Source organism: Salminus brasiliensis, chromosome 17 (genome assembly GCF_030463535.1).
Source record: "Salminus brasiliensis chromosome 17, fSalBra1.hap2, whole genome shotgun sequence".
NCBI lineage: Eukaryota > Metazoa > Chordata > Actinopteri > Characiformes > Bryconidae > Salminus > Salminus brasiliensis.
This window is the reverse complement of record NC_132894.1, coordinates 33,250,107-33,276,325: the sequence shown is the minus strand read 5'-3', so window position 1 is coordinate 33,276,325 and position 26,219 is coordinate 33,250,107. Positions and strand designations below refer to the sequence as shown.

General features: G+C 43.1%; 1 protein-coding gene across 2 annotated transcripts in view; it reads left to right on the top strand.

Annotated features, from left to right (window-relative positions):
- ntrk3b (neurotrophic tyrosine kinase, receptor, type 3b) overlaps positions 1 to 26,219 on the top strand; it is a 145,478-nt gene that overhangs the window by 44,882 nt on the left and 74,377 nt on the right. For both annotated transcript variants that reach the window (XM_072660084.1, XM_072660085.1), the window contains exons 4-5: positions 15,754 to 15,822; positions 24,609 to 24,763. In XM_072660084.1, the coding sequence (XP_072516185.1) occupies positions 15,754 to 15,822; positions 24,609 to 24,763 (224 nt within the window). The remainder of the gene's footprint in view (positions 1 to 15,753; positions 15,823 to 24,608; positions 24,764 to 26,219) is intronic.

Genomic DNA, 26,219 nt, shown 5'->3' with positions numbered 1-26,219 from the left:
AGCCTTGTACCGTCCCGCTTGTAGGACGATGGCGGATTGTCGTTTTTGCTTCGTAGGTGTGGAGTGTCTCCTGTCTTCTCCCTCCTGCTTGCCTTGTTCTCAACAATGGACATGTGTTTTAGGGGTGTAAGAAAATATCGCAATACTGTGTTTTGCCAAACTGTACTGAGTCCGAGTGGTTCACCTGTCCCTGGGGGTCACGAGTTTCAATCCTGAGCCACGTCGCTTTGAGATCAGCAGCCAGAGTCTGAGACAGCACAACTAGCCGTGCTTCCTCCGGGTGGGTAGATGGCGCTCTCTCTCGCTTCATCGCTCTTAAAAAACTGATGTTGGCCAGCACAGGGATCTGTTAGATGGTGCAGGTGGAGCTGGGGACCTGGCACTTTCCTCCTGGCATATTGCCTGGTGGAAGGGGGGCTTCAGCTTCACGCATCTAAAAAGGCCCAAAAGGCCTCTAAGTCCACCTCCCGTTCCAGTCTTCAAGGGCGTGGGACATGAATAGTTTACATGTAAAGCCTGATGGCAGATCAACCCCTAATGGTTCATTGTGTGTCTCTGTCATCAGATCCAGCTGTTCTGATTGGATAAAAAAAACCTTGTTTTTTTTTACTCAGATTTTATGTAATTAATGATAAATATTGAATACGGTATATTGAGGATATTAAATCGTAACCCCTGTATCATGATATGTATCGTATCGGCAGGTTGTTAGCATTACACATCCCCTCAAGTCTTCTTAGATTTATGGACAGGAACTTTTGAGCACTCCCACGGAACAAAACTCCCAGGTCCGAGCGTAATTAGGGTGACTGCACACTGGCATGGATTTGGATGCACACACAGCTTTTGTTGATCCTTTTTTTTCGCCTCACTTTGTTGCTAGCCAGTTTCCCAGCATGGTACATCTGTCCCCAATCTTGCAACATCAAACCAACTGAGATGAAATCGAGCACGTTTCCTCTGGAGTGTATTAAGACAAGCCATGCTGCATTGTCAATCACGCTCAGGCTCATGAAAGTCCTCACTGTGGAAACACACCAAACCATTTGCTTCCTTGCAGACTCCCTTGGAGGGCACATGCAACAAATCTGAACCTCATTCAAATCTGATTCAAATCTCAGTCACTGCGAGCACCTCTCAGGGAACTCTGCTCTATTGTGTTTGTTGTGTTTAAAGAAATTATCTAAGTTGTTTACATGACCGGCGCCATGCTGCAGATTGGTTTTTGCAATCATCCTTGCTCAAGGTGTTCTTTTGTAGGTTTCATTTCCATTGGAGCTCCACAGCTCCAGGAGAGTAACCTGTTGTTCTAGGAGAGTAGCTTTTGGGGCAAAATCAGTTTCTAAAAATCAGTTTCCATTAAAGCCACAATTACAGATTTCAGATCAACGGCGAAATTGCTCTGGTGCTGAGTGCTGTTGAGCTGTAAAGGAAGGGCTTGGTTGATGTCTCCGTGCTTTGAATGAGAACTTGAAGAGCCATCAGACTGTCTTGTCGCTTCTAATGAACAAGGCTATACTGTATGTGGTGTGTTGAACCTGGTATCACCCAGCACCCACTAAAACGGATTCATCTGCATGCTTTTTTTATTGCCCTGTAGAGAAATACTGGCAATGGAGCAGGACTGGAGTAGAATAACAATGAACCTATTGGCATCATGCCAAATGCTGGGTGTGGGCTAGAGGGGTATAAAGCCCCCCAGCATTGAGCTGTGGAGCAGTGGAAGTGTGATGATGAAGGCTGGTGGTGCTCCATCCAATACTTCTGGGATGAGTTGGAGAGTTGGGGATGATGAGGTGGGGTGATGATCATCATCATCTAACATCCTGACCTCACTAATGCACTTGTCGCTGAATGCAAGCATATCCTGGTAGCAATGTTCCTCCAAAATCTTATGGAGAGTCTTCCCTGGACAGTAGAGACAGTCACTCCAACCTCAATATCCTTGATGTCCCAATGTGAGCAGGTGTCCCAATACTTTACGATATAGGTGACTGAGCGCATTCTGTGTATATCATCCCATAATAAAATTTGCTCTGTTACTAATCTAATTATGCAGACCTGTACACTTTCCTTTGGGTGATATTAGAAGAACCTCAGAATGACATGTACCCAGTTCTGCTGGGCTTGTGGAGACTCTGATGAGCTCTTTGTTTTCCATTCCAGTCAGCATGACCGGGCTGATGCCAGAGACTCTGTGGAGGCAGATCTTTGCCCTGTGTGATATCCTAAGCACATGCTGCACTTACGCTGGCAGCTTCCTGTATTCTCCTTTCCCAAGGGAGTTCTTTTTTTAAGCCAAGAGCTGTAATCCACAGCTCGGCCTGAACGTAAAGAAACACAGCACTTAATAGAGTGTGAAATTTTGTCCATCATCAAATGAACAGCGTTTCACATCTTCGGAGAGATGAGAGAGAGTACTTTGCTCGGAGGAGCGAAATCCTCTCCAGACTACCATTACGAGGATCATTGCTTTTAAAGGGTGAAGGTACGTATCTTCAGCAACCCTTAGATCCCTGCCCATCTCCTCTACTTGGACCAGACTATCAAGAATTGAGAGCGAGATCCCTTGGGTAAAGGTAACCCGCCAGTTTCGGGTTTCACAACAGGCGTGATGCTTTTCTCCCTGAAGCGTCCCAGCATCCTTCCAGTTCCTGCTGCCATCTGCCCTCCTCTTCCAGCTCATCAGAACAGCTCAAGATGGCAGGCCCAGGTGCCAGGGCATGGCAGCTCGGCAGATGACAGCTTCGAGCTGCTGCGAGGTGCTGGCCTTCTGCCAGGCCCGAGCGCACAGTGACAGCTTTCCGTTCATTACTGCCCTCTCACGCCACCGTCGCTCGCGAGGCTCTCTGGTGTCAATCTCCACCAGCTTTGTTCTTGCGATCGATGTCTTTGAAGGTGCAGAGTCAAAAAGTTTTGCGGCGGAATAGCAATTCGACGGCCGACCTTGGACCCTGGCCCCTCGCAAGTCAGATCGCAGAGGGGTGGGGTCGGTGCGGGGATGCTAGCCGATGACAGGATGGACTGTCGCTTGGGTTTAATCCGGAGACGGTAGCAGAGCGACCACTGGGCGCCACCAGCTGGAGCAACAAGAACCCAGGACATCCTTCCTTTGCTGAGCCTTTGAAGGTTGCGCATCTTTTATGTCTCGAGTGGTTTTATTCCTAGACCCCCCTTCCAAGGGTTCCTTTACTCCCTGCCACACCACCCTACCATCTTCTTAAACCTTCCTCGTCGGGATTTCCAACGTAAAGCGTGACGTCCTGCCTTCCGAAGTCCTCTCCATGATTGCAGTCAACTGTTGCGCCTCGATTCACAGCAGAAAGCTCAGACCTATCTACATCATCTATGACTAATACGTCAGAACAGACTGTGTGAAGGGTTGGTGGAGTCATCCACAATGCAGCGGGCGGTGTAAATGTCCATGACGGAGGGGAGAGAGACTCCGATGATCCTCTCAGCTGTCCTCACAATGCGTTGGAGGGTCTTGCGGTCAGAGGCTGTGCAGGTCCCAAACCAGGCAGTGATGCAGCTGCTCAGGATGCTCTCTATGGTCCCTCTATAGCCTTTCTCAGCTTCCGGAAGAAAGTAGAGACGCTGCTGGGCACTCACCCTAACCCTGGCTGTGGCGAAAAGCACAATTCAGCAAAAAATCCTTAAGCACATCCTTAAGTACGTCACACGCAGTATTATCCCCAAGGGACGTTTTTTGGAGAGTTCTGAGAACGTGTCCTCACTTGACCTAATTGACAAGAGGTTCAACAAGACAAGGTGACTCTTTCACCACAGTAACTTGGTCGGACTGCACTGGAACTGTGCTCATCATCCACGTCCTCGCTCTGGTTTTAAGGCCCAGTCTGGTAATTATTATGAACTTGTTGACGGCAAAACCACACACAGATTTACTTAGTGAAGCCCTGTTGTGTCTGGGGAGATCTTGGAGATCTTGCCTCTTGCCCTTGACCCCCTCTTGTCGCTCATCAGCAATAAATATGTGCTCGGCAACCTTTCGAGTCCGCTGCTATGAGTTTTATAGCATTATTACAAGGCAGGAGAGTTCCATCAATTTGGATAATTGTATTGCAGCTTTCTAATACAATTACTTTTGGAGCCTTTTGGAGGCTGCGATCATTCGTCTCCTTGGCTTTTCTGCTTTTTGACACTCACCAAATAGTACTGTTGTTGCTCCTGGTAGTCTTCTGTCATAGGATAGGCATGTAGGGTAGTTATCTGCTTTTTATTATTAACCTGCAGTAGAATCAGAGAGGAAAAGGCAGAGGAAGAGAGGTTAAAAAAAGGAAGTGAAAGAGATGGAGAGTAATGGAGAGAGTACTGTTTGTCCCATGGATGCACCTTAAAAATAGGACAACTGCTCTTAATAAACCATCAGTGCAGATTAAACTGTGCTGTACATCAAAATAGCACCCCCCCATCACCACCACCCTTCCGCTGGAACACGATGGCAAACCTTTTAGGACTTTCAGTCCTGTTTTTAAATTTAAAGCAGGTATCTGCAGCTATGAATAATAGACAGCTGTATGACTCAACCTCAGCGCATTGAGAGGCAGAGGAGCATCAGCGGAGTGGGTGGTGCGCCGCATCTGTGGCGAGGCGGCTTTTAAAAGTTAGCTTTGGCCGAGCTAAAGAAATCTCCCGGTGGAGCTCCACCTCAGCCCTTGAACCAGGGCTAGGCAATTAAGCTCCTGTTTTGTGTTTTCCTTCATGGAGGTTATTCGTTTTTTCAGTTTCGTTTTTTTTTTTTGTTCTTTTTCTAATGGTAAACAGAAGTCAGTCATTCAGTGTGGGCAGTTTAACTTTGGACTGACTCACTGCACAGCTTCATAAATTTGAGAATTGGTTTTGAGGGCTTTGTAGGCTGATTTGAAATGGCTGAATGCTCGCCAGATTCTTTGCCTGATGAGTTTGAATGGCAAAAGGATGCTTTTTTTCTTTTTTCTTTTTTAGGCTTGTTGGGAGGCGTGTGAGAATCTGAATGGCCATTCAGAATAGTTGCTTGAAGGGCTGGGATCAAAGAGAGCATTTCCAGGTGAATTACCTTCTTAAGATGAAGCCGAGCACTTTTAATATGAGCCACTATTAAACCTGTGAACCTGTGCAGGCACTGTTAAATACTTGGTGTTAGTAGCTTTGCCACTAAAGGGCTAACCTGTGTGGTTTGTAACACCAGTGCATGTATTGAATACTTACTGATTTTCTTTTGGGATTAGAGATTAGTCCTGACCAGGTTATTTTACCCCTTTTACTCCGAGTCTCTTAACCCTGAGTATCAGCCGATACCGGTCCGATCTGATCTTTGTGTTTGAATAAATGTTTTTCCTCATTGTGCCGTTGGGAGTCCATTCTCGGCACACCTTCACTATGGCGACATTCTCCGGTGTTTTCCAAGATGCTACCACTCTTTACCCGTTGTCACTGTCAAATCATAATATCATGAAATGTTGACTCTGGTGAACAGTACTGAGCAATATATTCTATTCTATAATGCTAATGGTATATAACCGCTGTGCAGTGGTATAGCATCACTAAATCCCAGTATCCCGTGGTATTGCGTCACTATATCCCAGTATACAGTGGTATAGCATCACTAAAGCCCAGTATGCAGTGGTACAGCATCACTATATCCCAGTATGCAGTGGTATAGCATCACTATATCCCAGTATGCAGTGGTATAGCATCACTATATCCCAGTATGCAGTGGTACAGCACCACTAAATACCAGTATCCAGTGGTATAGCGTCACTATATCCCAGTATGCAGTGGTACAGCATCACTAAAGCCCAGTATACAGTGGTATAGCATCACTATATCCCAGTATGCAGTGGTATTGTGTCACTAAATACCAGTATCCAGTGGTATAGCATCACTATATCCCAGTATGCAGAGGTATAGCATCACTATATCCCAGTATGCAGTGGTATTGTGTCACTAAATCCCAGTATGCAGTGGTATAGCATCACTATATCCCAGTATGCAGTGGTATAGCATCACTATATCCCAGTATGAAGTCGTATAGCATTACTATATCCCAGTATGCAGTGGTATAGCATCACTATATCCCAGTATGCAGTGGTACAGCATCACTATATCCCAGTATGCAGTGGTATAGCATCACTAAAGCCCAGTATCCAGTGGTATAGCATCACTATATCCCAGTATGCAGTGGTATAGCATCACTATATCCCAGTATGCAGTGGTATAGCATCACTAAATCCCAGTATGCAGTGGTACAGCATCACTAAAGCCCAGTATACAGTGGTATAGCATTACTAAATCCCAGTATGCAGTGGTATAGCATCACTATATCCCAGTATGCAGTGGTATAGCATCACTAAATCCCAGTATGCAGTGGTGTAGCGTCAGGTTTCTACAACATCGCGCCTCTCCAGCCTCTGCAGCTCTTAATGTGGCAAAATTGGGTCTCTATTCTTTTTCTCCCTGTTTTGCATGCAGATGCGGGGGTAGCAATTGTCCTTAACAAGGATCAAAGGGACTTCTTAGGTAACACTTTAATCTAAGACCTTATTAGCATGCTTGGGTGAATAAATAATTATTAAGCACTATTAGAACTAACCACATCTAATGTCTATTTATTTGACCAATAGCTGGTAAATAAGGCACCTTATGATGAAGACGTGGGCCTTTATTAATCCAGTCGGTGTGAAACGACGTGACCCGGTCGTGCTTTTGTTTTTACGTTAAAAGAAAAGAGCCTGATATCTACTTCTGTATCTATGAGGCTGTTTTACCTGTACATTTCATCATATATGTGGTACCAGTGCAATGTGGTGCAGCATTTAGTGTTTTTTTTTATAGTACTCTAATAAAATTGATCAAAATGGGCTATTTACTGCAGAGGCCTGTTGAAAACTACTCTGGTAGATCCCTGTAGAGATGTTTGTGCAATGCAAATTTGCAGTGATTCAATCACACTATATACATTTGGGCAAATTGGAGACAGGATTCTGTGAATTACTAAAGCACTTCTCATATTTTCATCTTGTTTACTCTTTATATTTGAGCCAACCATAATAATTTCACATCCAGAGCCCAGTCAGGATTCAGTAACACACAACCACATCCAATAATGTCGTCCCCCAGTGGTGTATTTATTCCTATAATTAGCATTGATTCAAGCAACATTCCTGGCCTTGCTATTAAAGCCGAAGCTGCGGCTCTCTTGACTCTAGAGTCAGTAAAACGAATGGCGGCTTTCATGCATGGAGTCAATGGGCCTGTGATCAAAGTCTCACCATAGTGCATGCTACCGATGGTTCGTACTCTTCCTCTACACACCACTGATCTATAATGAGGCAGTGATCGCAAGACCGGACCATATTTTTGTGATGTCTTGGCTACTCGAGCTGCATATTAACACTGTTTTCCTTGAATGTTTATATAGCTGAGGCAAATTACCATTCACAGAGTCTGCTGTACAGTTTGTGTTGAAACGACTTATTTAACATAAATTTGTGGCCTAATAAATCCATTTCAAACAGCTTCTTTCCATGTTACTGCGAAGCATTGTGTGATCTGCTGCTACGAGGCCAATTCCCTTAAACTCTCGGAGCCTAAATATCTCAGCTGGGAATCCGACAGCATTGGAAACAGGTTGTTACCGTTTAGACTCCAACTCTTCCGGCCTGATTATCCCATCATCCCTCGGCTACACTCTCAGTTTTTCAATTTCAATATTCAGTGGGCCCCTAAATACCGGATGGCTCTTCACGTCGGATGCCAAATGAATTTATTTGCCGATTCATTACCTTCTATCCACCAAATGATTTATTTATTTATTTATTTATTTATTTATAGAATATTTATTCTTTTTTTCCCTTTTTTGTGGCTGGCAGAGTACACCAAGAGCTGAAGAGTAGTGACCTTTTGAAAAAGCAGGCCTTTAAATATGCAGGTGGCTTACACAAATGAACCTAAAAGGAGATAAAGAGTGGAGGTCCTCTGCCGGGGAATTCAAAGGTTTGTCATTATCTTCATGCTTGGACGGATGGAATTTTCTAAATACCATGGGGTTCATATCCGTCACCTGCAACAGCAGCCATGCTTCGTCTCTGTCCTGTGGAGAAACGCTCATCACTCGCGACTTACTGATTAAAGCTGAATTCATTTCACCTGGGACGGTGGTGTAATTGAAGCCTTGATCCATGATTAAATTGTTTTACAGTAATAACTGTAAAGCTGTTTGAATCCAGTATGAATCTAGTTGTAGAGTAATTTGGGTCCAGTATGAATCTACAGTGTGAATCTACAGCATGGATTTACAGTGTGTGCATGCTTTTTGCAGTTTCACAGCAATGACAACGTGATTTTAATCCAGTATGAATCTGCAGAGTAGTTTCTACAACCTACAGTAATAATTACTGTAGTGATTTTAATCCAGTATGAATCTGCAGTGTGTGCATGTTTTTCACAGTCTGATGGCAATAATAACAAAGTGATTTAATCCAGTATGAATCCGCAGTAGAGTTTATACAGTCTGACAGTAAGAATTGTGGAGTGATTTCAACCCAGTATGAATCTACAGCATGTGCATATTTTTTTGCAGTCTCACACCAACAAAAATAGGCTGACCTTGTCTTTTTCCACTGCGAACCTAAAAAATAAAAATTCTACAATGCTTTTAACCCAGTATGAATCTACAGTGTTCATAGATTTTACATTCTGACAGTAATAGTTGTAAAGTGATTTTTACCCAGTATGAATCTACAGCATGGTTTTACAGTGTGTGCATGTGTTTACAGTCTGACAGCAGTAACAACAGAGTGATTTTAATCCAGTATGAATCTGCAGTGTATGTAGTTTTTACAGTCAGTTTACAAATAGGTTGACTTTAATCCATTGCGAACCTACTGTATGTGTGTGTTTTATAATCTTCCAGTAATGGTTGAAGTGTGATTTTGGTCCAGTATGAATTTGCATGAATATGAGTGTTCATGTTGTTTTACAGTCTGACAATAATAACAATGGAATGATTTTAGCCCAGTATGAATCTGCAGTGATAGGCATTTGGAGTCTAACAACAATAACGGTGGCTCTCTTTGAATCCAGTATGAATGTCCATTTTGTCTTGACTATGGAGTGATTTTATCCCAGTATGAATTTGTAGTGTGTAGTTCTTGCTATCTGACAGTAGTAATTGTGCAGTGAATGCTCTTCTGTAATTGGCTAAAACCCTGAGCTCCCTGAGTAATAATAGTCATGTTCCAATTCTGTGATAGGCTACTGAAATAATGGCTTTATAATTTTCAAGGTTTTTTTTTTTTGCAATCTTCGACTAAGCCCCCTTATCTTGGCCTTATCTTAGATCACTGCTGGCCCTTGCAGCCACACCAATATTATTTTTGTAGTGTGTTTGTAGTTTTGTAGTGAGAGCTCCTCTACAACACACAGCAGGTGCAACTAAGGGCAGCAGCCAATCCGAGAACGAGGCGAAACCTCTAGGGAGCGGGATGCTAAGGACTAAAACAATAAAAGGGGGTGGAGAGGGTTTTTGGAGAAAAGATTAGTGAATATTGACCGAGGCCGCCGCTCACCACTGCTATGTTTGGGTTTGGAGTCTCTGACTGAATATTCCTGGCAGCCTTCTCCTCTGTTCTGGGGCTGAAGGGTTGGAACGAACATCAATCCCTGTTTGAAAATGAAGGACAGACTTTCTTTCTCTTCATAAATTAGCTGATTCCTCAGCTCCAGTTTAGCAGGCGATGGACACTTCCCACGTCACGGGTCATGTGGTGTATGAGCCTCGTCTGCAAGCGCTCATGTAGGGTGCAGGCATATGCAAATGGGGGGTAGCTGTAAGTATTAAGGGAGGAGAAGGCATTGTTTCACTGCTGGTCCAAGGGGATCAGACCAGCGACCTCCTGGTCCCAAGCCCACTTCTCTAACCTTTAGGTCACAGCTGCCCCTCATCATGTTATACAGGTAGGAGAATATACAGTTAGGAATCTTGCCTAAGGGTTATTATTGGGGTGGAGTGGTGGGCTTGTCCTGCCGGGGAACTGAACCCCAGCTTCAGGAGTAAATCAGTGTTGTTACCACTACACCAACCTTAGTAGTTCTGTTATGCCATGTATTGTGTACATGGCAGCATGTTTATTTAGACAATAGGAAATTAGAAAGACACTGTATAAGATCCCCCTTTGGTGTAATTCTAAGAGACGAAAAGAGAACAGAACAGTCCAATCAAATCAAGCCGTATCAGATTTGTAAGACATTCTGTCATTGGTTCATTACCAGTTCATTAATGCAAATGTAAATATTGCCTGATCCCATGATGTACTGTATTTATTAAATATTATGACACTGATTTCTATCAGCGCGATTCTCTGAGCCTGAATAGTGCTTAAGGTGCTGTTTCCCATGCTTGGAAGAGCTTCTGCTCTGAGGTTCAGGAAAGCTTAGTCACCCTCTTTTCTCTGATAGACTGGCCTTGATCTCTAGAAAGCGCTGATTCAATGAACCTACAGTTCAAAAGTACTGTATCGGCTGGTCTGGGAAAAAAGAGGAGCCGAACACGCTCACAACGTGTGGGCGTGAGGACGTGACAGGAAGAAGACAATCTGACATCCCGAAGCGTCTGCTGGGAGAAATCGCTCAGTATTGCATGCAGCTCAGCAGTGCTGGGAGATGGATTATCTTTACTGGTGTACTGGTATAGTACTGGTCTGGGCTTTGTGTGGCACATCACGGTTAAAATGTAGCTTCAGGGTAATGTTTAAAATGCATAAAGTGGGTTCATGTCTAGTTCATATTATTGGTAGGGATGTCACGATCTGATCCAGTGGATTGAGATCAGACTGATCCAGAGCTCACTTACTACTGTAAGTATCTACTAAGACAATAATCTTGGTGCCTGATCACACCTTCAGAAGTCTTGAGGAGTCCATGCCTCGAATGGTCAGATCAGTCAGGCAGCACAAAGGGGACCAACTCTACTAGGCAGGTGGTGTTAATGTTACGGCTAATTGGTGTATTTTACAGCAGAACTTACCATAACCTTCTAAACCCTCTCTAAGCATGTTCCGATCATCTGCAGCTGATGCTCTGCACCTGGTTTTTAGTTGTAAGATTGTTTTCAGGGGTGTCCTAATTATATCATCTTAATTATCCTAATTATATTATGTCTGTATTTAAGTATTATGGCCCAGCACTACAGCTCGTTAATGCGACCATATAGGACCACAAGTGATGTGTAGCATTTTGTGACTGGGAAGCTTTAGGTGTCATTCTAGTGTCTGATATAGTCGATCAGCGCTCACACAAGAGTGACCGGACGCTTGCTAATGACCTGTTCTCGATTCAGGTGAGCACTCTATAAGGGCTTGAATGAGGCTCTACAGTGGCTCCAACGAAGGAAAGAGCCTAAAAATCGATGGAATGAAGGGATTTATGTAACTCGGTTTAATAATATCCATCGGCAATGAAGTCTGTAATGACTGTGAGAACAACTGAATACAGACAATGTGCAAAATCCAGATGAGGACTGTATGCCTGTGTGTGTCTGAGAGTGAGAATAAGGTGTAGGGTAAGGATGGTGAAGGGAAGGGGGGGGGGGTAGGCGATGACACCAGAGACCACGCAGAGCCAGCAAAACTCCTCCCACTGCATCAACTAGCATCAGAGAGCCTGTTGCCATGGCGACAGGCCTGAGCTGCGAGCTGCGAGCTGCGCTTGTTATAAAACTCATAAGAGTTCCTAACGACCCTGAGAACGAGCTGGTCATGTAGTCAAAATAGCTTCTCCAAAGACATCCTCCCTCAGCCTCTCTCTCTCGCTCTCTTGCTCTCTCTCTTTCTTGCCGCCTCTATAGAAAGGCTTTCCAAACATGATAAATCGATAGCGTCCGCGCTCTCTTCAACACGCCAGAGCCTAATTCCAGGCACCGAGGCTCCCGCTTGACTTGTAGTAAGCATTGTTTGTTCGCTCAACCTTGCTGCATCAGCACAGAATTTACCGTCAGCAGCGCGTTGCAGTGTGAAGTTCAGCGGAAAGGTCACATTTGAATGTGCCTTTTGTAAGCACAGGTCAGAAGCCTGCGGTGCTCTTGTGCAGCACGACGAGGAACACCTAGCTTTGTGTGCTGGGTTTAATGGGATTAATTGATCGTATCTGTTCGGGTTTTATTTGCGTCTTCTGCGAGCCGACTCCTGATTTATGCTACGCAGGAATACGTTAACTCAGATCACAGCGCCTTGCTGTATTCACCCGGGACATGAAAGGCCTGTCTGCATCTACAGAGGCATCTGTCAGGGGGTGGGATTCACATATTAGGCAGCAGGTGAACAAGGTCTTGAAGTTCTTGAAGGCGATGTTGTTGTTAAAGGCAGGAAAAATGAGCAAGCATAAGAACCTGAGCCACTTTGCCCAGAACCCAGCTGGGTCAGAACATCTCCAAAACATCAGACAGCCGGCAACAGGGTCATGATGGCACACAAGGCTGACAACTTACATGACAACTGAAGGATCTGCTGCCAATGACTTGGTGCCAGATACAACAGGACACCTTCAGAGGTCTCGTAGAGTCCATGCCTCGAATGGTCAGCTCAGTTCTGGCAGCACAAGATGGGACCTACTCAGTTTTAGGCAGGTGGTGCTAATGTTATGGATGATCGGCGTATTTTGCAGTGCTGAAAGTGAATGTGGCTGTTATGCTGTTTTGTGAAAAGTATGTGGACGATGAAGGGATGCATATGGTCAGCAGCAATAGCCAAAAAGTCTGTGGCATTCAAGCTATGATTGATTGGTGTTAATGACCCAAGGTCTGACCAGAAAACACCCCCAACATTATCCCCCCCCCCCCGGCCTGGACTGTTCACACAAAGCAGGTTGGGTCCATGGCTTCATACGCCAAATTCTGACTCCACCTTCTTTGTGCCTCCTTATAAATCAAGATTCACGGGACCTGGCTGCGTTTCTTCAGTCTTCAGCTGTCCAGTGTTGGCAGTTGTAGCCCATTCACCTCACCCTAATTGTACACAGTGGTTATCTGAGCCACTAACCGGAGGAAACTAGACTATTGTGCTGAAAATCCCAGAAGATGCAGTTCTAGATATACTCAAAACTAACCACCAAAGCTCATGCCACGCTCAAAAACACAGGGATCACACTTTTCCCCCATTCTGGCGGTTGATGTGAACATGACCTGAAGCTGCTGGTCATTATCTGCATGATTTTTGTGTTTTACTGCTGCTGCACGATTGGCTGATTAGATAATTGCATGAGTGAGTAGGTGTACTGGTCTTCCTCATAAAGTGCTCAGTGAGTGTACACGTAACATCTTCTGTGCAAGGTCTCTCTCCACGAATGTCCATCTTTCTTTGGAACTCCTAGATTGATTCTAATGCCCCCTTACACAAAGCATGACCCCCAGTGTTGCTGGTTAGAAGCCATTTACGAGTCCCAGGCCAGCTCTTTGTCTGGCTTTTATAACCTCGAGTCTTTCAATGCCTCTTGAATTTGTCGACTCCGAGGCGCTCGAGTTCTCCTTATTGAGTTGGCGGAGCGACCCCCGTCCCTCGCAGCTGCTCCCTTTCTCTCAGCTCTTCCTGGCAGCGATGGAGGCTGTCCCTGATTTCCTGTTGCATAAAGCCTGCCTGGCTCTTGTTAACTCCTTCAGCAATGCTCTGGCTAACTCTGTCACGCATGGACTTTAACAAATGACTGAGGATAAAATACGGCCTATGGCTTAGACTTTGGCGTCCTCACCCAACCTAATGATCTTTATTAGTGGTACTTGATGGCTTTCACAGTTCTACACTCAGTTCTACACTAGAGTTTCTGGACCTACCTTGTACCTGTGTTCCTCAGCTGCTTTATCAAGCCACCTGCCATGTACTCTCTTACAAATAAAGGTGCTACACAGGGTTGTTTGAGAAATGCCAATGAACCTCATCCATAAAAGAGGTAATATAAAGAACTATAAAGAAAAAGGTTGATTTCTCTAAACCTCCTAAATGTTCTTCAAACTTTTCTTCTGTGTTATCCCTCAAACCCTTTTGTAGCACCTTTATTTTTTAAGAGCGTAGGTGCAATTTATAGGTTTTCAGCTGCTGCACCTGCAATCAACAGAAGGAAACATAAAGGCCACCATAGAACCACAGCTGACTGGATATTATTTGGGTGGTGAAGCATTCTCCGCACAGCAGGGGCACTGACATGGTAGTTACTGTGGATGTTCCTGTGTGCTGCTCTAGTATGAGTGTGTCAGGCACAGAGGTGTTGCAGGGCTTGTTACACACATCAGTGTCACTGCTAGGTTGAGAAAAGTCAGCCAAACAGAAATATGTTGCCTGCAGAGGTCCTGACCATTGGTGACAGGGCTAGAGGATGACTAACACAAAGTGTGCATGTATACAGATGTGTCTACCTGTGCATCTGTAGAGTATACCGAGGAGTATAGAGCATATCTGTACATTTATATACCATAACGTAGAGTACTACATCTACATCTATGTATCGCATAAAGTATACAGTATATTATAGAGTATAGAGTTTAACTGTACATCTGAAGAGTGTACTATAGAACATAGAGTACAACTCTACATCTATAAGGTATACTATAGAGTGTATATATATATATATATATATATATATATATATACATCTATTTTTTTAAATATAGAGTATAACCATACATATGTAGACGTGTGCTAAAGAGAACAGAGCGTAACTATACGTCTTTAAGTATTTAATAGAATATAGAGTATAACTACATCTATAGAGTATACAACAGAGTATCGTGTATAACTACACTTATAGAGTATACTATAGTGTATAGAGAATAACTGTATATCTGTAGAGTACACCTTAGAGTATTGAGTATAACTGTACATCTATAGAATTTAGCATACAGGAGAGTATATCCTAGATTATAGAGTATATCCATACATCTGTAGAGCTGTATAGAGTGTAACTACATCTACAGAGTATACTATAGAATTAAGCGTATAACTACATCTATAGAGTATATTATAGTGTATAGAGAATAACTATATATCTGTAGAGTATACTACAGAGTATAGAGTCTAATTGTACATCTACAAAACTATACACTATAGACCATAGAGTATAACTGTACATCTATATAATCTATATATATGTAGTATAACAATAACTGAAGAGTCTAGTGAAGCTGCCACTGAAAACCTGGGGCGTTACTAGCTTAGTGTCATTCACACATTTAGTCCTTAAACCAGGATTAAGTGTTTTACCAGGATTCCCAGTAAACGGGATGTGGCGTTCCAGTTTGCCAGCTTTAATCCAGACCTCCAAAACTGCATTTCTCTGTAATGCACTGTTCAGCATGAGCCCTCCGCACCATTAAACAGACCAGTGGTACAAAGGGTTCTATGAGCGATGCCATAGAAGAACGCTTTCTGGTTCCATAAAGAACCATTTCTGAGAGATTGGAATTTGAACTTAATTAGTAAAGAACCTTTATTTTAGCTTCATTTAACCTGGTTCTTCTTGGCAACACTTTATAGCACATTTATTTTAAAGAGTGTAGGTAATTGTCAGGAATTATGGCTGGAATTATACTAAATAGTTGGGGGAACTAAACCTCGTCCTTCCAATGTTAAATTCCTGAAGGTGTGAAAGCGTGCGACCCTGCAGTGACCCTGGAGGAGGGGCTGGGGGGTGTATAACACCATTGCATTGACAGGGTCAACATTTTACGACGTGATGCGCCTAATCCTTTGTTTTGGTCTTGTCTTCCAGAAATCTGTCCAGGAATCCAATCACCACTCTCTCCTGGCAGCTCTTCCATCACCTGCAACTGCTCGAACTGTAAGTTACCTCTCCTACTTTTTAAAAATTGAATTTCATATTTCACTGGGTTCACGTTAATGCATTCAAAGAATCCAAACCTCACTTACACACTGGGGACGCACCATTATATTAGTGGTACCAATTCATAGCGATTAGTAGAAATGGTTTGAAGGATTAGCAGTGATTAGCTCATCTCAATTCACAGTCACCATGCAGTACATGGAAAAGCCTCTGATTCGTCAGGCTCTGTCAACCTACGGTTTGTCATAAGGTCTCAGGGAACATTGACAGGATTATCTGAGGTCAGGATGCTCAGACTAATGTGGCACAAATTGCTGTTGCTGTGATTTCTTTGGTTTGACAGATAGCGCTGTTTTTAATTTGAAATGCTCGACAGTGAAGCAACAGGCATATGTCGAAGTGAAATCTCTCCATTAACTAACTGTAGTTTCGACTAATCTGTGATTAATTTTACAGACAGAGGCATTGCTACAGTCTGTTATTATTCTCTTATCCTGAGCAATCCTGAGCAGTACTGGACTGCAGTAGCGTTTACCCTACTCCAGCAGTACTCAATTACAATGCTTCTCACTGATTAAGAATATTTTCTGCATCATTGCAACACAGGTAATTTGTTAGTTGTACATGCAACACCATCTCCAGCACCACCACCACCACCCCCCCACAATATAAATCTGCGTTTGTGTCAAAGCAACACTCCTAGAGATTGAACATTGGGTCTTTGCTACACGGACGTAAGCAGCCGACTCATTTGTGCTGGTTAATTAAGACATGGCAGTGAAATGTATTGGTTTTGTCTGCTGGGAGCCTGACCTCATTTTCTTGTTTGTCATGAATATTTGAGCAGTCTGTGTGTACATAAAGTGATGAGTTAGTTCATTGATCATCGAGGGAGGCACTGCTGTCATCATACCATGCTGGAATTAGTAAAACAACTCAGCTCCTGATGATTTGACACTTCCAATCCTTCTAACTCGTGTGCCTCCCAGTCAAAACAATCGTGGCAGCTTTCCGAGATCTTTGAGTAGAGCGATGATGGGTTAATTCTGTAGAATTGGCCAGAATTGGTAAACATGATTTCATGATTGGTTCTTCTTAAATTGTCCTTCATAAAATGTCCAAAAATGCAGAGACATGCCTTTGAATTTGTGGTATTAATCACTTGAAGGAACCATATTTCTGATATGCCTTCATAGCTTCTCTGTTGAATTAGTGATTTACTAATTGAACAGCAGACTCTGGATCAGCTGCACACAAGCTTAGGATCACCACAAGCAAAATTGTCTTCTAGAAGTGTGTAAAGCTCTTGCTAGTTAACTGTAGAGCAATGGAGATATGTTCTCCAGAATGTAGAAACATCACTTCGACAACTGTGAGACGAGTAAGGTTGCTAAAGTTCCTTTGAGCACCACTGGGTGAATTGAAGCCCAGTTGAACACCTTTGAGAAGAATTTTAGGATGTTAGGATTTAAGACCATTTTTTAAATGAACTGAAATAGTAAAGCATATTATATGAGATATATTGGAGTGCTTTGAGAAGAACATTAGGATGTTAGGATTTAGGACCATATATTGGAGTGCTTTGAGAAGAACTTTAGGATGTTAGGATTTAAGACCATTTATTTTAACGAACTGAAATAATGAAGCTATATTGGAGTGCTGAAGCTCCATTTAACATCTTTGGAATGAGCTGCTGCAGCAGCTCTAGTAGATACCTTTCTATCAGTTGAGATCCTTTTAGAGGTTGAGTTGAAGTGATGGAGCTCCATTGGTGGAAAAGCATAGTGGCTAACATCACAGCAGTCTAGGATTTGAATCCCCACCCTTGGTTAAGACTCATAAATCCTACATTTGTGTGAACCTCTGGGACATCCTAAAATGTCACTCTAAATTAGCACCTTTGGGATGAATTGGAATGAGGAAGCACCACGGACCAATGCTGAGATGAGGGATGAAGTGATAAAGTTCAGCTCTACGCCTTTGGGATTCATTAGATCGAAGAAGCTCCACTGAACACCTTTGGGTAATTTGAAGCCCAGTTGAACACATTTGAAAAGAACAGAAATGATGAAGCTCCAGTGAACACCTCCTCTATTGTATAGCTGGAAGGATGAAGCTCCATTTGAATACGTTGGAGTGTCCACTGAACACCTTGGATAAGTTGAAGCTCCATTGAACCTTTTTTGGAATGACTTGATGTAATGAAGCTCTAGTGAACACCCTTGGGATACGTTGGAGGGACGAAGCTCCACTGAAAACCTTAATGAGATGAATTGGAGGGAGTAACTTTAATAACATGCCTATGTGGGGCCTAAATAGGTCGTCCAACCTGTAACCATTTTGGCCCCACATATGGATGTGCACACACCAGCGTCAGTGATGGGACCAGGAGGTCCCCGTTTGTGTTGTACACTGCACATGGAGCCTAGATGGAATCCATGTGAGGTTAAGGTGGGCTGTAACGATGAAGCCCAATTGGGAAGCCCAGTAACGACATGTGTACAAACCAAGCCCATGCTCACCTGGAACCCACGTTCATGTGAGCCCAACATGAACGTTTTGGCTGGGAAACTTCATTGAACATCTGTGAGATTAGCTAAAGTGGTGAAGGCATTTGTAATACTGACCTAATCGGCCGTTTTAGTTCTGACCTCAGAAATGCTCTTGTGATTGAATGCAATCAAATCCTCACAGCAGTTTTCTGTTTTGAGCAAAGCCTTCCCAGCCTTGAGTAGAAGATATTACTGCAGCAAAGAGAAAACAGAGAAGAACTCTCTATTAATATTCTTGTTTTTGGTTGGGAAAAGTGGGCGTCTGAATACTTTTGTCATATAATGTATGAAAATTCTCTCAGTCCATTGTTAACAGATCTCTGCATATCTTGCAGAAAATGCTTGGCAGGCTGGAATTTTCCTCCTTTGGAAAGTGTACGAATGTTGAAAGTAGCTGTTCCGTTCTTTTGCTAAAATGAAAATGTCTCCAGTCACGCTGAATTAGGCTTATTTACCAGGTGGGTGTTGCAGTTTGTTTGTAATTATTTCATTGAAGCTCAGCATGAGAATCGCTGATAAAGTGCCCACCTGCACTCTCTGGCCCGCCTGAGCCCAGCACCCTCTGCTTTATCTTCTCTGACAGAAGAGGCCCTGTCGCTGCTTAGCTCTCCTGGGCCATGTGCACGTTAACAGATTTGATGATGTTACATAATGGCTTAAACTGTCACCAAAATATTCAGGCTCACTCTAATCAGTCCAACGACTGAGTCAGAATCCTCCAAACAGGAGGAGATAATGTGTTCATGCACTTGTAAATATACATGATGAAATTATTGAAGTAAATATGCAACAGAATAAATACGGAAATATGAAAATCGTGAGTCAGAAGGAAATAAACATAAATAGCTAAACGTGTACACACTCACCGAGCACTGTGTTAGTAAGACCTGTACACCTACTCATTCATGCAGTTATCTAATCAGCCAATCGTGTAGCAGCAGTGAAGTGCATTAAATCATGCAGATACAGGCCACCAGCTTCCGGTAATGTTCAAAGCAACCATCAGAATGTGGATCTCACAATGTGAATTTTGCATATTTCTAGAACTAGAAGTCTGTAGAGTTTACTCAGAGTGGTGGAATGAAGAAACACCATCCAGAGAGCTTCAGTTCTGCAGATGGAAACACCTTGTTGATGAAAGAGGTCAACAGAAATTGGCCATACTGGCTAAAGTAGGCTACAGTAACTCAGATAGCCACTCTGGACAATTGTGCTGAGCAGAAAAGCATCTGAGAATGAACACAACTTGCCCAACCTTGAGGTGATTGAGCTTCAACAGCAAGAGACCACGTCAGGTCCCTCGAATGTCAGCCAAGAACAGAAAACTGAGGCTGCAGTGGACACAGGCTCACCAAAATTTGGACAGTTGAAGACTGTCCAAAAAAACGTAGCCTGGTCTGATGAACTTGGATTTCTGCTAAAGCTCACTACAGATAGTAGGATGGTCAGAATTTGGCATCAACATCATGAAGCAATGGATGAGGTCCAGTCTTTGGTGACCATGTGCATCCCTTCATAGCCTCAGACTGGAGAACACCATTGGGAAGTGGTAGAGCGCGAGAGAGTTGCATCTTGAAAGTTCTCCTGATAAAGCAATCATGTCAACATGGACCAGAATCTTAGGGGTATGTATCCAACATGTTACTGAATCTATATCATGAAGCTGTTCTGGGAGCCAACAAGACCAGTCATCAAATAATGGAGTGGATTGAGGAGTGAGGAAGGTCAGCTAATATCACAGCAAGGCAATCACCAGAACCCCGTTGAGAGCTTGTGGGAGTGTGTTGGGAAATATGTGTAGACGAAAAACCCAACCACTATAGGAGGTCTGTGGACAGCAGCTATGTGTAATGAAAATTTGACAAAGTGGTGTGAGGCGGTCATCAAGGCCTGAGGAGTACCAACATGCTCATGTGGAGCTCACATGGGTGGAACATGGGCTAGTGGGTTCCTGGTGGACATGTGCTCTTAGTGGGTTTGTGCATGCATTTTTACTGGGACAAGGTTGAGTTTCCCAAATGGGCCCCATCGACACAGACCATCCTTATCTGACATGGATCCGATCTAGGCCCCATATGCAGTGTACAACCCAGATGGGACCATGTTCAACTCTTACTAGTCCCATCACTGACTCTAGTGGGCATCCTCAAATTGGGCCCTTTCTTAGCCCATACAGGTCCAAACCATACAGGTTCCACGTGGACGTGTTATCTGGGTGATAGTCTTTCCAGCCAATATGCTCATGTGGGGCTCACATGGGTGAAACGTGGGCTAGGTGGGTTCCCGGTGGGTTCCCGGTAGGCATTTAATGGGACCCTTTTGCCCCCCTCATTATCATTACAGTCCACCTTAATCTCACATGGATCTGATCTAGGCCCCATATGCAGTGTACAACCAAGATTGGACCATGTTAAACCCTTACTGGTCCCATCATTGACCCTGATGGGCATCCATATATGGGGCCAACATGGGATATGTGGACAATGCATTCTGGTGTTCAGTTGGGCTACCCATACAGGCCCCACATGGCAATGTAATCTGTGTGATCTTCTTAATTTTTGGGGTTTTTGAGACTCGTTAGCTTGTTTGCAGTGTATCAGTGATCATCACAAAAACAGATTTCATGCAGTTCTGTTTTTTTACTGCCAGTTTATTTGAATAATATTGTGAAATTATGGTCACCCTACTGGTCAGAACTACTAACATGCAGCATGAGCCATCGCCACAGATGTCATTCCTCAGTACGGCTCTTGCTATTCTTGGGAACGCTGCCAAAGTGGTCCAGAGAAAAATAAGGCTTGCCCACCGCAACATATCATTTACTGCAGTTATTCTATTCTTGGGTCCAAGGCGTGACATCCTGTTGTCCTTAGAGGACCTTGTCTTTATTGAAGGCAGTGTGTATAAGGCTCTCAGTTGTAGCACACCCTTCATTCTTCTCTATAGACTATTCCATTGTTTCAGCTTACTACTGTGTTCTATGAATTATGCCAAAAGCCAAGATTTCTCTGGATGCTCCCTTACTTCAAAATGACCGGTCTGGCAAGGGTTGTTAGCACTCAAGCTGGCAAATAATCAGTTGTAATAATCATAATTGTCTCTTGATTATTTACTAATTAAATAATTAGATAACTGAATAAGTAAATGGTCAGAATTGGGAGGTGGAAAACAGTGTGAAAACAATAAAACCATGCATAGCCTTCTGAATACTATATACATAACATATATAACAGATGTGCAAATGCACACACACAGCTTGCCTACGTCCTGTAAAGACGTATTGCCAAGAAAATAGGGGGTTCTATTCAATGGCTCATAAACATGAGCCTATTGGCACCATTCTGCCTAATGCTATGTGTGGGCTAGATGAGTATAAAGCCCCCCAGCATTGAGCTGTGGAGCAGTGAAAGAACTGTGTTCTCTGGAATGATGGATGGTGGAGCTCCATCCAGTACTTTTGGGATGAGTTGGGAATGAAGAGGTGGGGTGGTGATCTTAGTTTAACACCCTGACCTTATTAATGCTTTTGTCACTGAATGAACAAAAGCAGGATAAACTCTTTGGCTTTTACCTTGCCAACATGCTCATGTGGGGCTCACATGGGTGGAACTTGGGTTCCAGGTGGGTTCCAGGTGGGTTGCATGAATTTTTACTGAGACTCAGTTGGGCTTCCCAAAGAGAACTTATCATTATAGCCCACATTACTGTAACACGCGTCCCATTTCAGCCCTGTATGCAGTGTACAACCAAGATGGGGCCCATATATTTAACTCCTTCTGGTCCCATCACTGACCCTTGTAGGACCCATACAGACCCCACATGGACATGGCAGCTGGGTAAGCTTTTGGAATGACCTTTCCAAAGTCTGCCTGACCTATTAAAAAAAAAAGTGAACTGTGCTTAAAGATGGGGTCTGTGCCAGGAAACCAAACAAAGAGCAGCATTAGTAAGGCTGTACCATGCCTCTATAAGCCTTTTATGACACAGACATGAGCCTTTATAGACATGATTAAAGGTGTATTCCAACTAGAGCAGTGATCATAATGTCCAAATAAGCCACTTACCCAAATAATATATCTCTAACCTTCGTCCTGCTGGATGAAGCTGTCTGCCAGAGCCTGGGCCGTTTACCAACGTGACAAAAGCGTCATTCTGAGAATGTTAACAAGATGTCATTCCTGACGTTTCGACTGACTGAACTTCAGTCAGTTGGCCTAGTTGCTTTGGAAAGAAGTAGAAATACACCGGAACCGAAGCGTCTGCCGTAAAGACTGATTACTTCAGGCAGCGACAGTGGGCTAAATCAAGCAAATGGGACTCTACAGATTCCTGGAGATTGCAGGAGAGGATTTGCAAACTGATGAAGGGTTTGAAAACATACAGTAATGTACCGTGTTTCTGTCCCAAGTGTTCAGATTACTGGAAGGACGTCTCACGCTGAGATGAAAAACACTGAATAATGATGTACAGTATAGTACCTTCCCGTTCCTTCCCGTTCTTATAAGCTTTTCGTTTCGACTGGATTCTGCGAATTGATGCTATGAATACGGCGGGCGTATTTCAATAGGCAAAGCCCGCTATTGTGACACTAATCATTACTAGGTCAGTAAGAGCTGTCGTATAATGAGTCTCCAATACTTGTTTGTTTGTGCGATGGGCTCTTCAGGAAATAACTCTTATTTGCTGTACCAGAGAAATTGGGACAGCGCCGTCATACGGACAACAGCGTGCTGCACATTATCATGCGGCTTAGTGCATTTACCATGTAATTTACTTGTCAGGCAATTATGGAAATATTTATGTTTGCAGACCTGTTGTCTGTAATGTAATATAGTAATTATATAATAGGGTACTGAATTAATGATAGAACACCAGACCCTTCCCTTCATGCCGTTCCCCACTTCCTGCTCTTCACATTTGTTTTGCCAACCTCTAAACAACCTGGGCTAATGAAATGGGTTTGTCCTCTATCAGTTTTGTCCGCTGTGCTGCTGCTTAAGCACAGGCTGTTTTGCTGAGGACAGGGACTGTTGGAGGTTTGTGTAGCTTTGGAAAAAGCACAGTTTAGTGAAGAGTGTGGGTAAGTGCCAGAAAACAATGTGGAATCCATGAGCAAAAAAAATGCTCAAACACGGACCTACGGGATCAAACCAAACAAGCAGGCAAACAAAAGGAATTAATGAGGCACGGTCAAATCCCACCCGAATCCGTAAGCCCCAGGTGGAGGCAAATTGAGAGAATCACAATTCACCTCAAGCTGACGGACCTCAAAGCCTCCCCGTTTCATGTTGAAAATTGGGTGAAATGAGATAAAGCTCATCAGAATACCTTGATACATTGTTATATGAAGACTTGTTATTTTGTTGAATAATAACTTGTAGTGTGGATTGAAATATGAACTATAGGTAAGAACTAATTATTATTATTCAATAATGAATCATATATATATATATATATATATATATATATATATATATATATATATATATATATAAGCTCCCCAAACAGTGAATGTTTCACCTTTAAGGTGATATTAACTTCAGACTCCTGCAGATGGTGCTGCACAAGATGATCGGGCTATAAATACCTGATGATGATGCTAGGGTGGCCACGCCAAAATACAATCCCTCCATTTAGCCAATCATTAACATCATTAACACCCTGCTGGTATTTATAGCCCGGTCATCCATGTACATATATATATATATATATATATATATATATATATATATATATATATAATTGTACTCTTCATTTATTTAGGAGATTGTTATGAAAATATCCACTTTTCACAGTTCAGGCTAGAAAAAGTAAGTGAGCCTATGTGTTCAACCTTATTGGCAAAACTCCAGTAGCCTGAAATCAATCCTATTGAACTCCTTTGGGAGCCGGGTCTTCCTTTTAAAGCCTGTGTGCCTGATGCTCTCATAAACACACTCTAACACACAGAATTGTATGAAATGTCTCCAAAATGAAGGTATGGTTGTGTCCAAATACTTTTTGTTTATGGGTTTGTGGGTTGTTGTTTTTAGTTTTTAAACCTTGTCCCAAGTAAATCTTCAAAATTCATCGGAATCTTTGGCTAAGTTTAACCCATAATCTAAACCCTGCACTAGCTAATGCTGACGTTTACTGGGTTAAGGGTTATTGAACCACTGAACATTCACACTAATCTGAAATTGATTTAACTGTATATTCTCTCTGTCCTCTGCCTTGTGTGGCTGTGTACAGGAGGCTGGAGGGGATTGTGTTTGACTGTGGCTGTGAAATTCGCTGGATCCAGCTGTGGCAGCAGAGAGGAGAAGCAGGCTTACAGACTCAGCAGCTCTACTGCAAGAACGGAGCCTACAAGATCCGCCTGCGGGTCATGAGCATCGCTCACTGTGGTATAAACTCTTTATGAACACTTCTAATATCCAGCTGATCCTTCAGTGCAGGGGTTCCCTTAACGTGCTTCTTAATACCAGTGTAAACGTAATATCAGCAGTGACAATAAGCCAACCTGTAGTGCTCAGCTGGTGGCTGGATATATGTGAAGAAATATAGATTTACCAAGGATTTGATCTGGCGAATGAACTGATTGTAGTATTGAACCTGGACCTTTCCGTGACCCACAGACAAAAGCATTTTTTTAGAGCATGGACTAGCTTTACAGAACACTGTCAGAAGCCATATTCAATGAAATGAGGGAATTACGTAGATTAAGAGTGAATTATTAGTAATTAATAATATTTATTTTAACATTTAAAGTGTGTGGCAACAAGCTGCTTAGTATAGACTAAAGTTTATAGGGTTAAGGCATAGCTAAATCATAAGAGTTCAGTACACGGAAGTGACAAACCAGCAGAACCGAAACAGAGCTGGAAAACGGCCCAATTCCAGAACCTCAAAACTGTTACAACACAGTCTGGACTCGCCATAAATACACCTACGCCTATAATTACAAATAGGCTTTATACACCTATTTGTAATTTGTGGTGGTGCCATGGTGTTGATCTGCTCCAGAGAGTCCTATTCTGGTGGCTGTTCTTCTCTACAGGGACTAGACAAGCTGTGCTTGTGTGCACTCGCACATGGGTCGCTGAATGCATTCATCAAGAGGATGTCCACATACATTTGGACATATAGTGTAGAAGAATGTGTTTCCATAAAGCAGTGATTTCAGTGGTACAGAGTAAATGAGGAAATTATGTAGCTTTAGAGTGAATTATTAGTAATTAATAATATTTATTTTAATAATAAAAGTTTGGGTAACAAGCTGCCTAGTATAGACTAAAGTTTATAGGGTTAAGGCATAGCTAAATCATAAGAGCTCAGTACACGGAAGTGACAAACCAGCAGAACCAAAACAGAGCTTGAAAACGGCCCAATTCCAGAACCTCAAAACTGTTACATCACAGTCTGGACTCGCTATATTTACACCCCCAAAATTTACATACACCCCTGCCCACTAGAAAAAGCTCTAGTCAAAGCTGGTAAAACAGTAAAACATCACAGCGACTTCTGGAGAATGTGGTGTTGTTGGTGCTCGCTAGGCTAAAAGCTAATGCTAGCCGATGCTAGCTTTTACATTTACGGCACTTATCCAGAGCAACTTACAAGGTTACTCTTATTACAGAGGAGGGCCAATGTAGTGTTAGGAGTCTGGTCCAAGAACTCTGATTGGTGTAGCGCAGCCACGTCACCCAGACCGGGAATCGAACCCCCATCTCCCACAAGGTGTAGTAGCTCAGTGGCAGGTAGTGGTGTTATCTGTTGCGCCACAACAACCACCAGCTTTTAGCATCATTGTAACAATCTGGACTAGCTCAGCTAAACCAACTGGAGCTAAACATACATCAG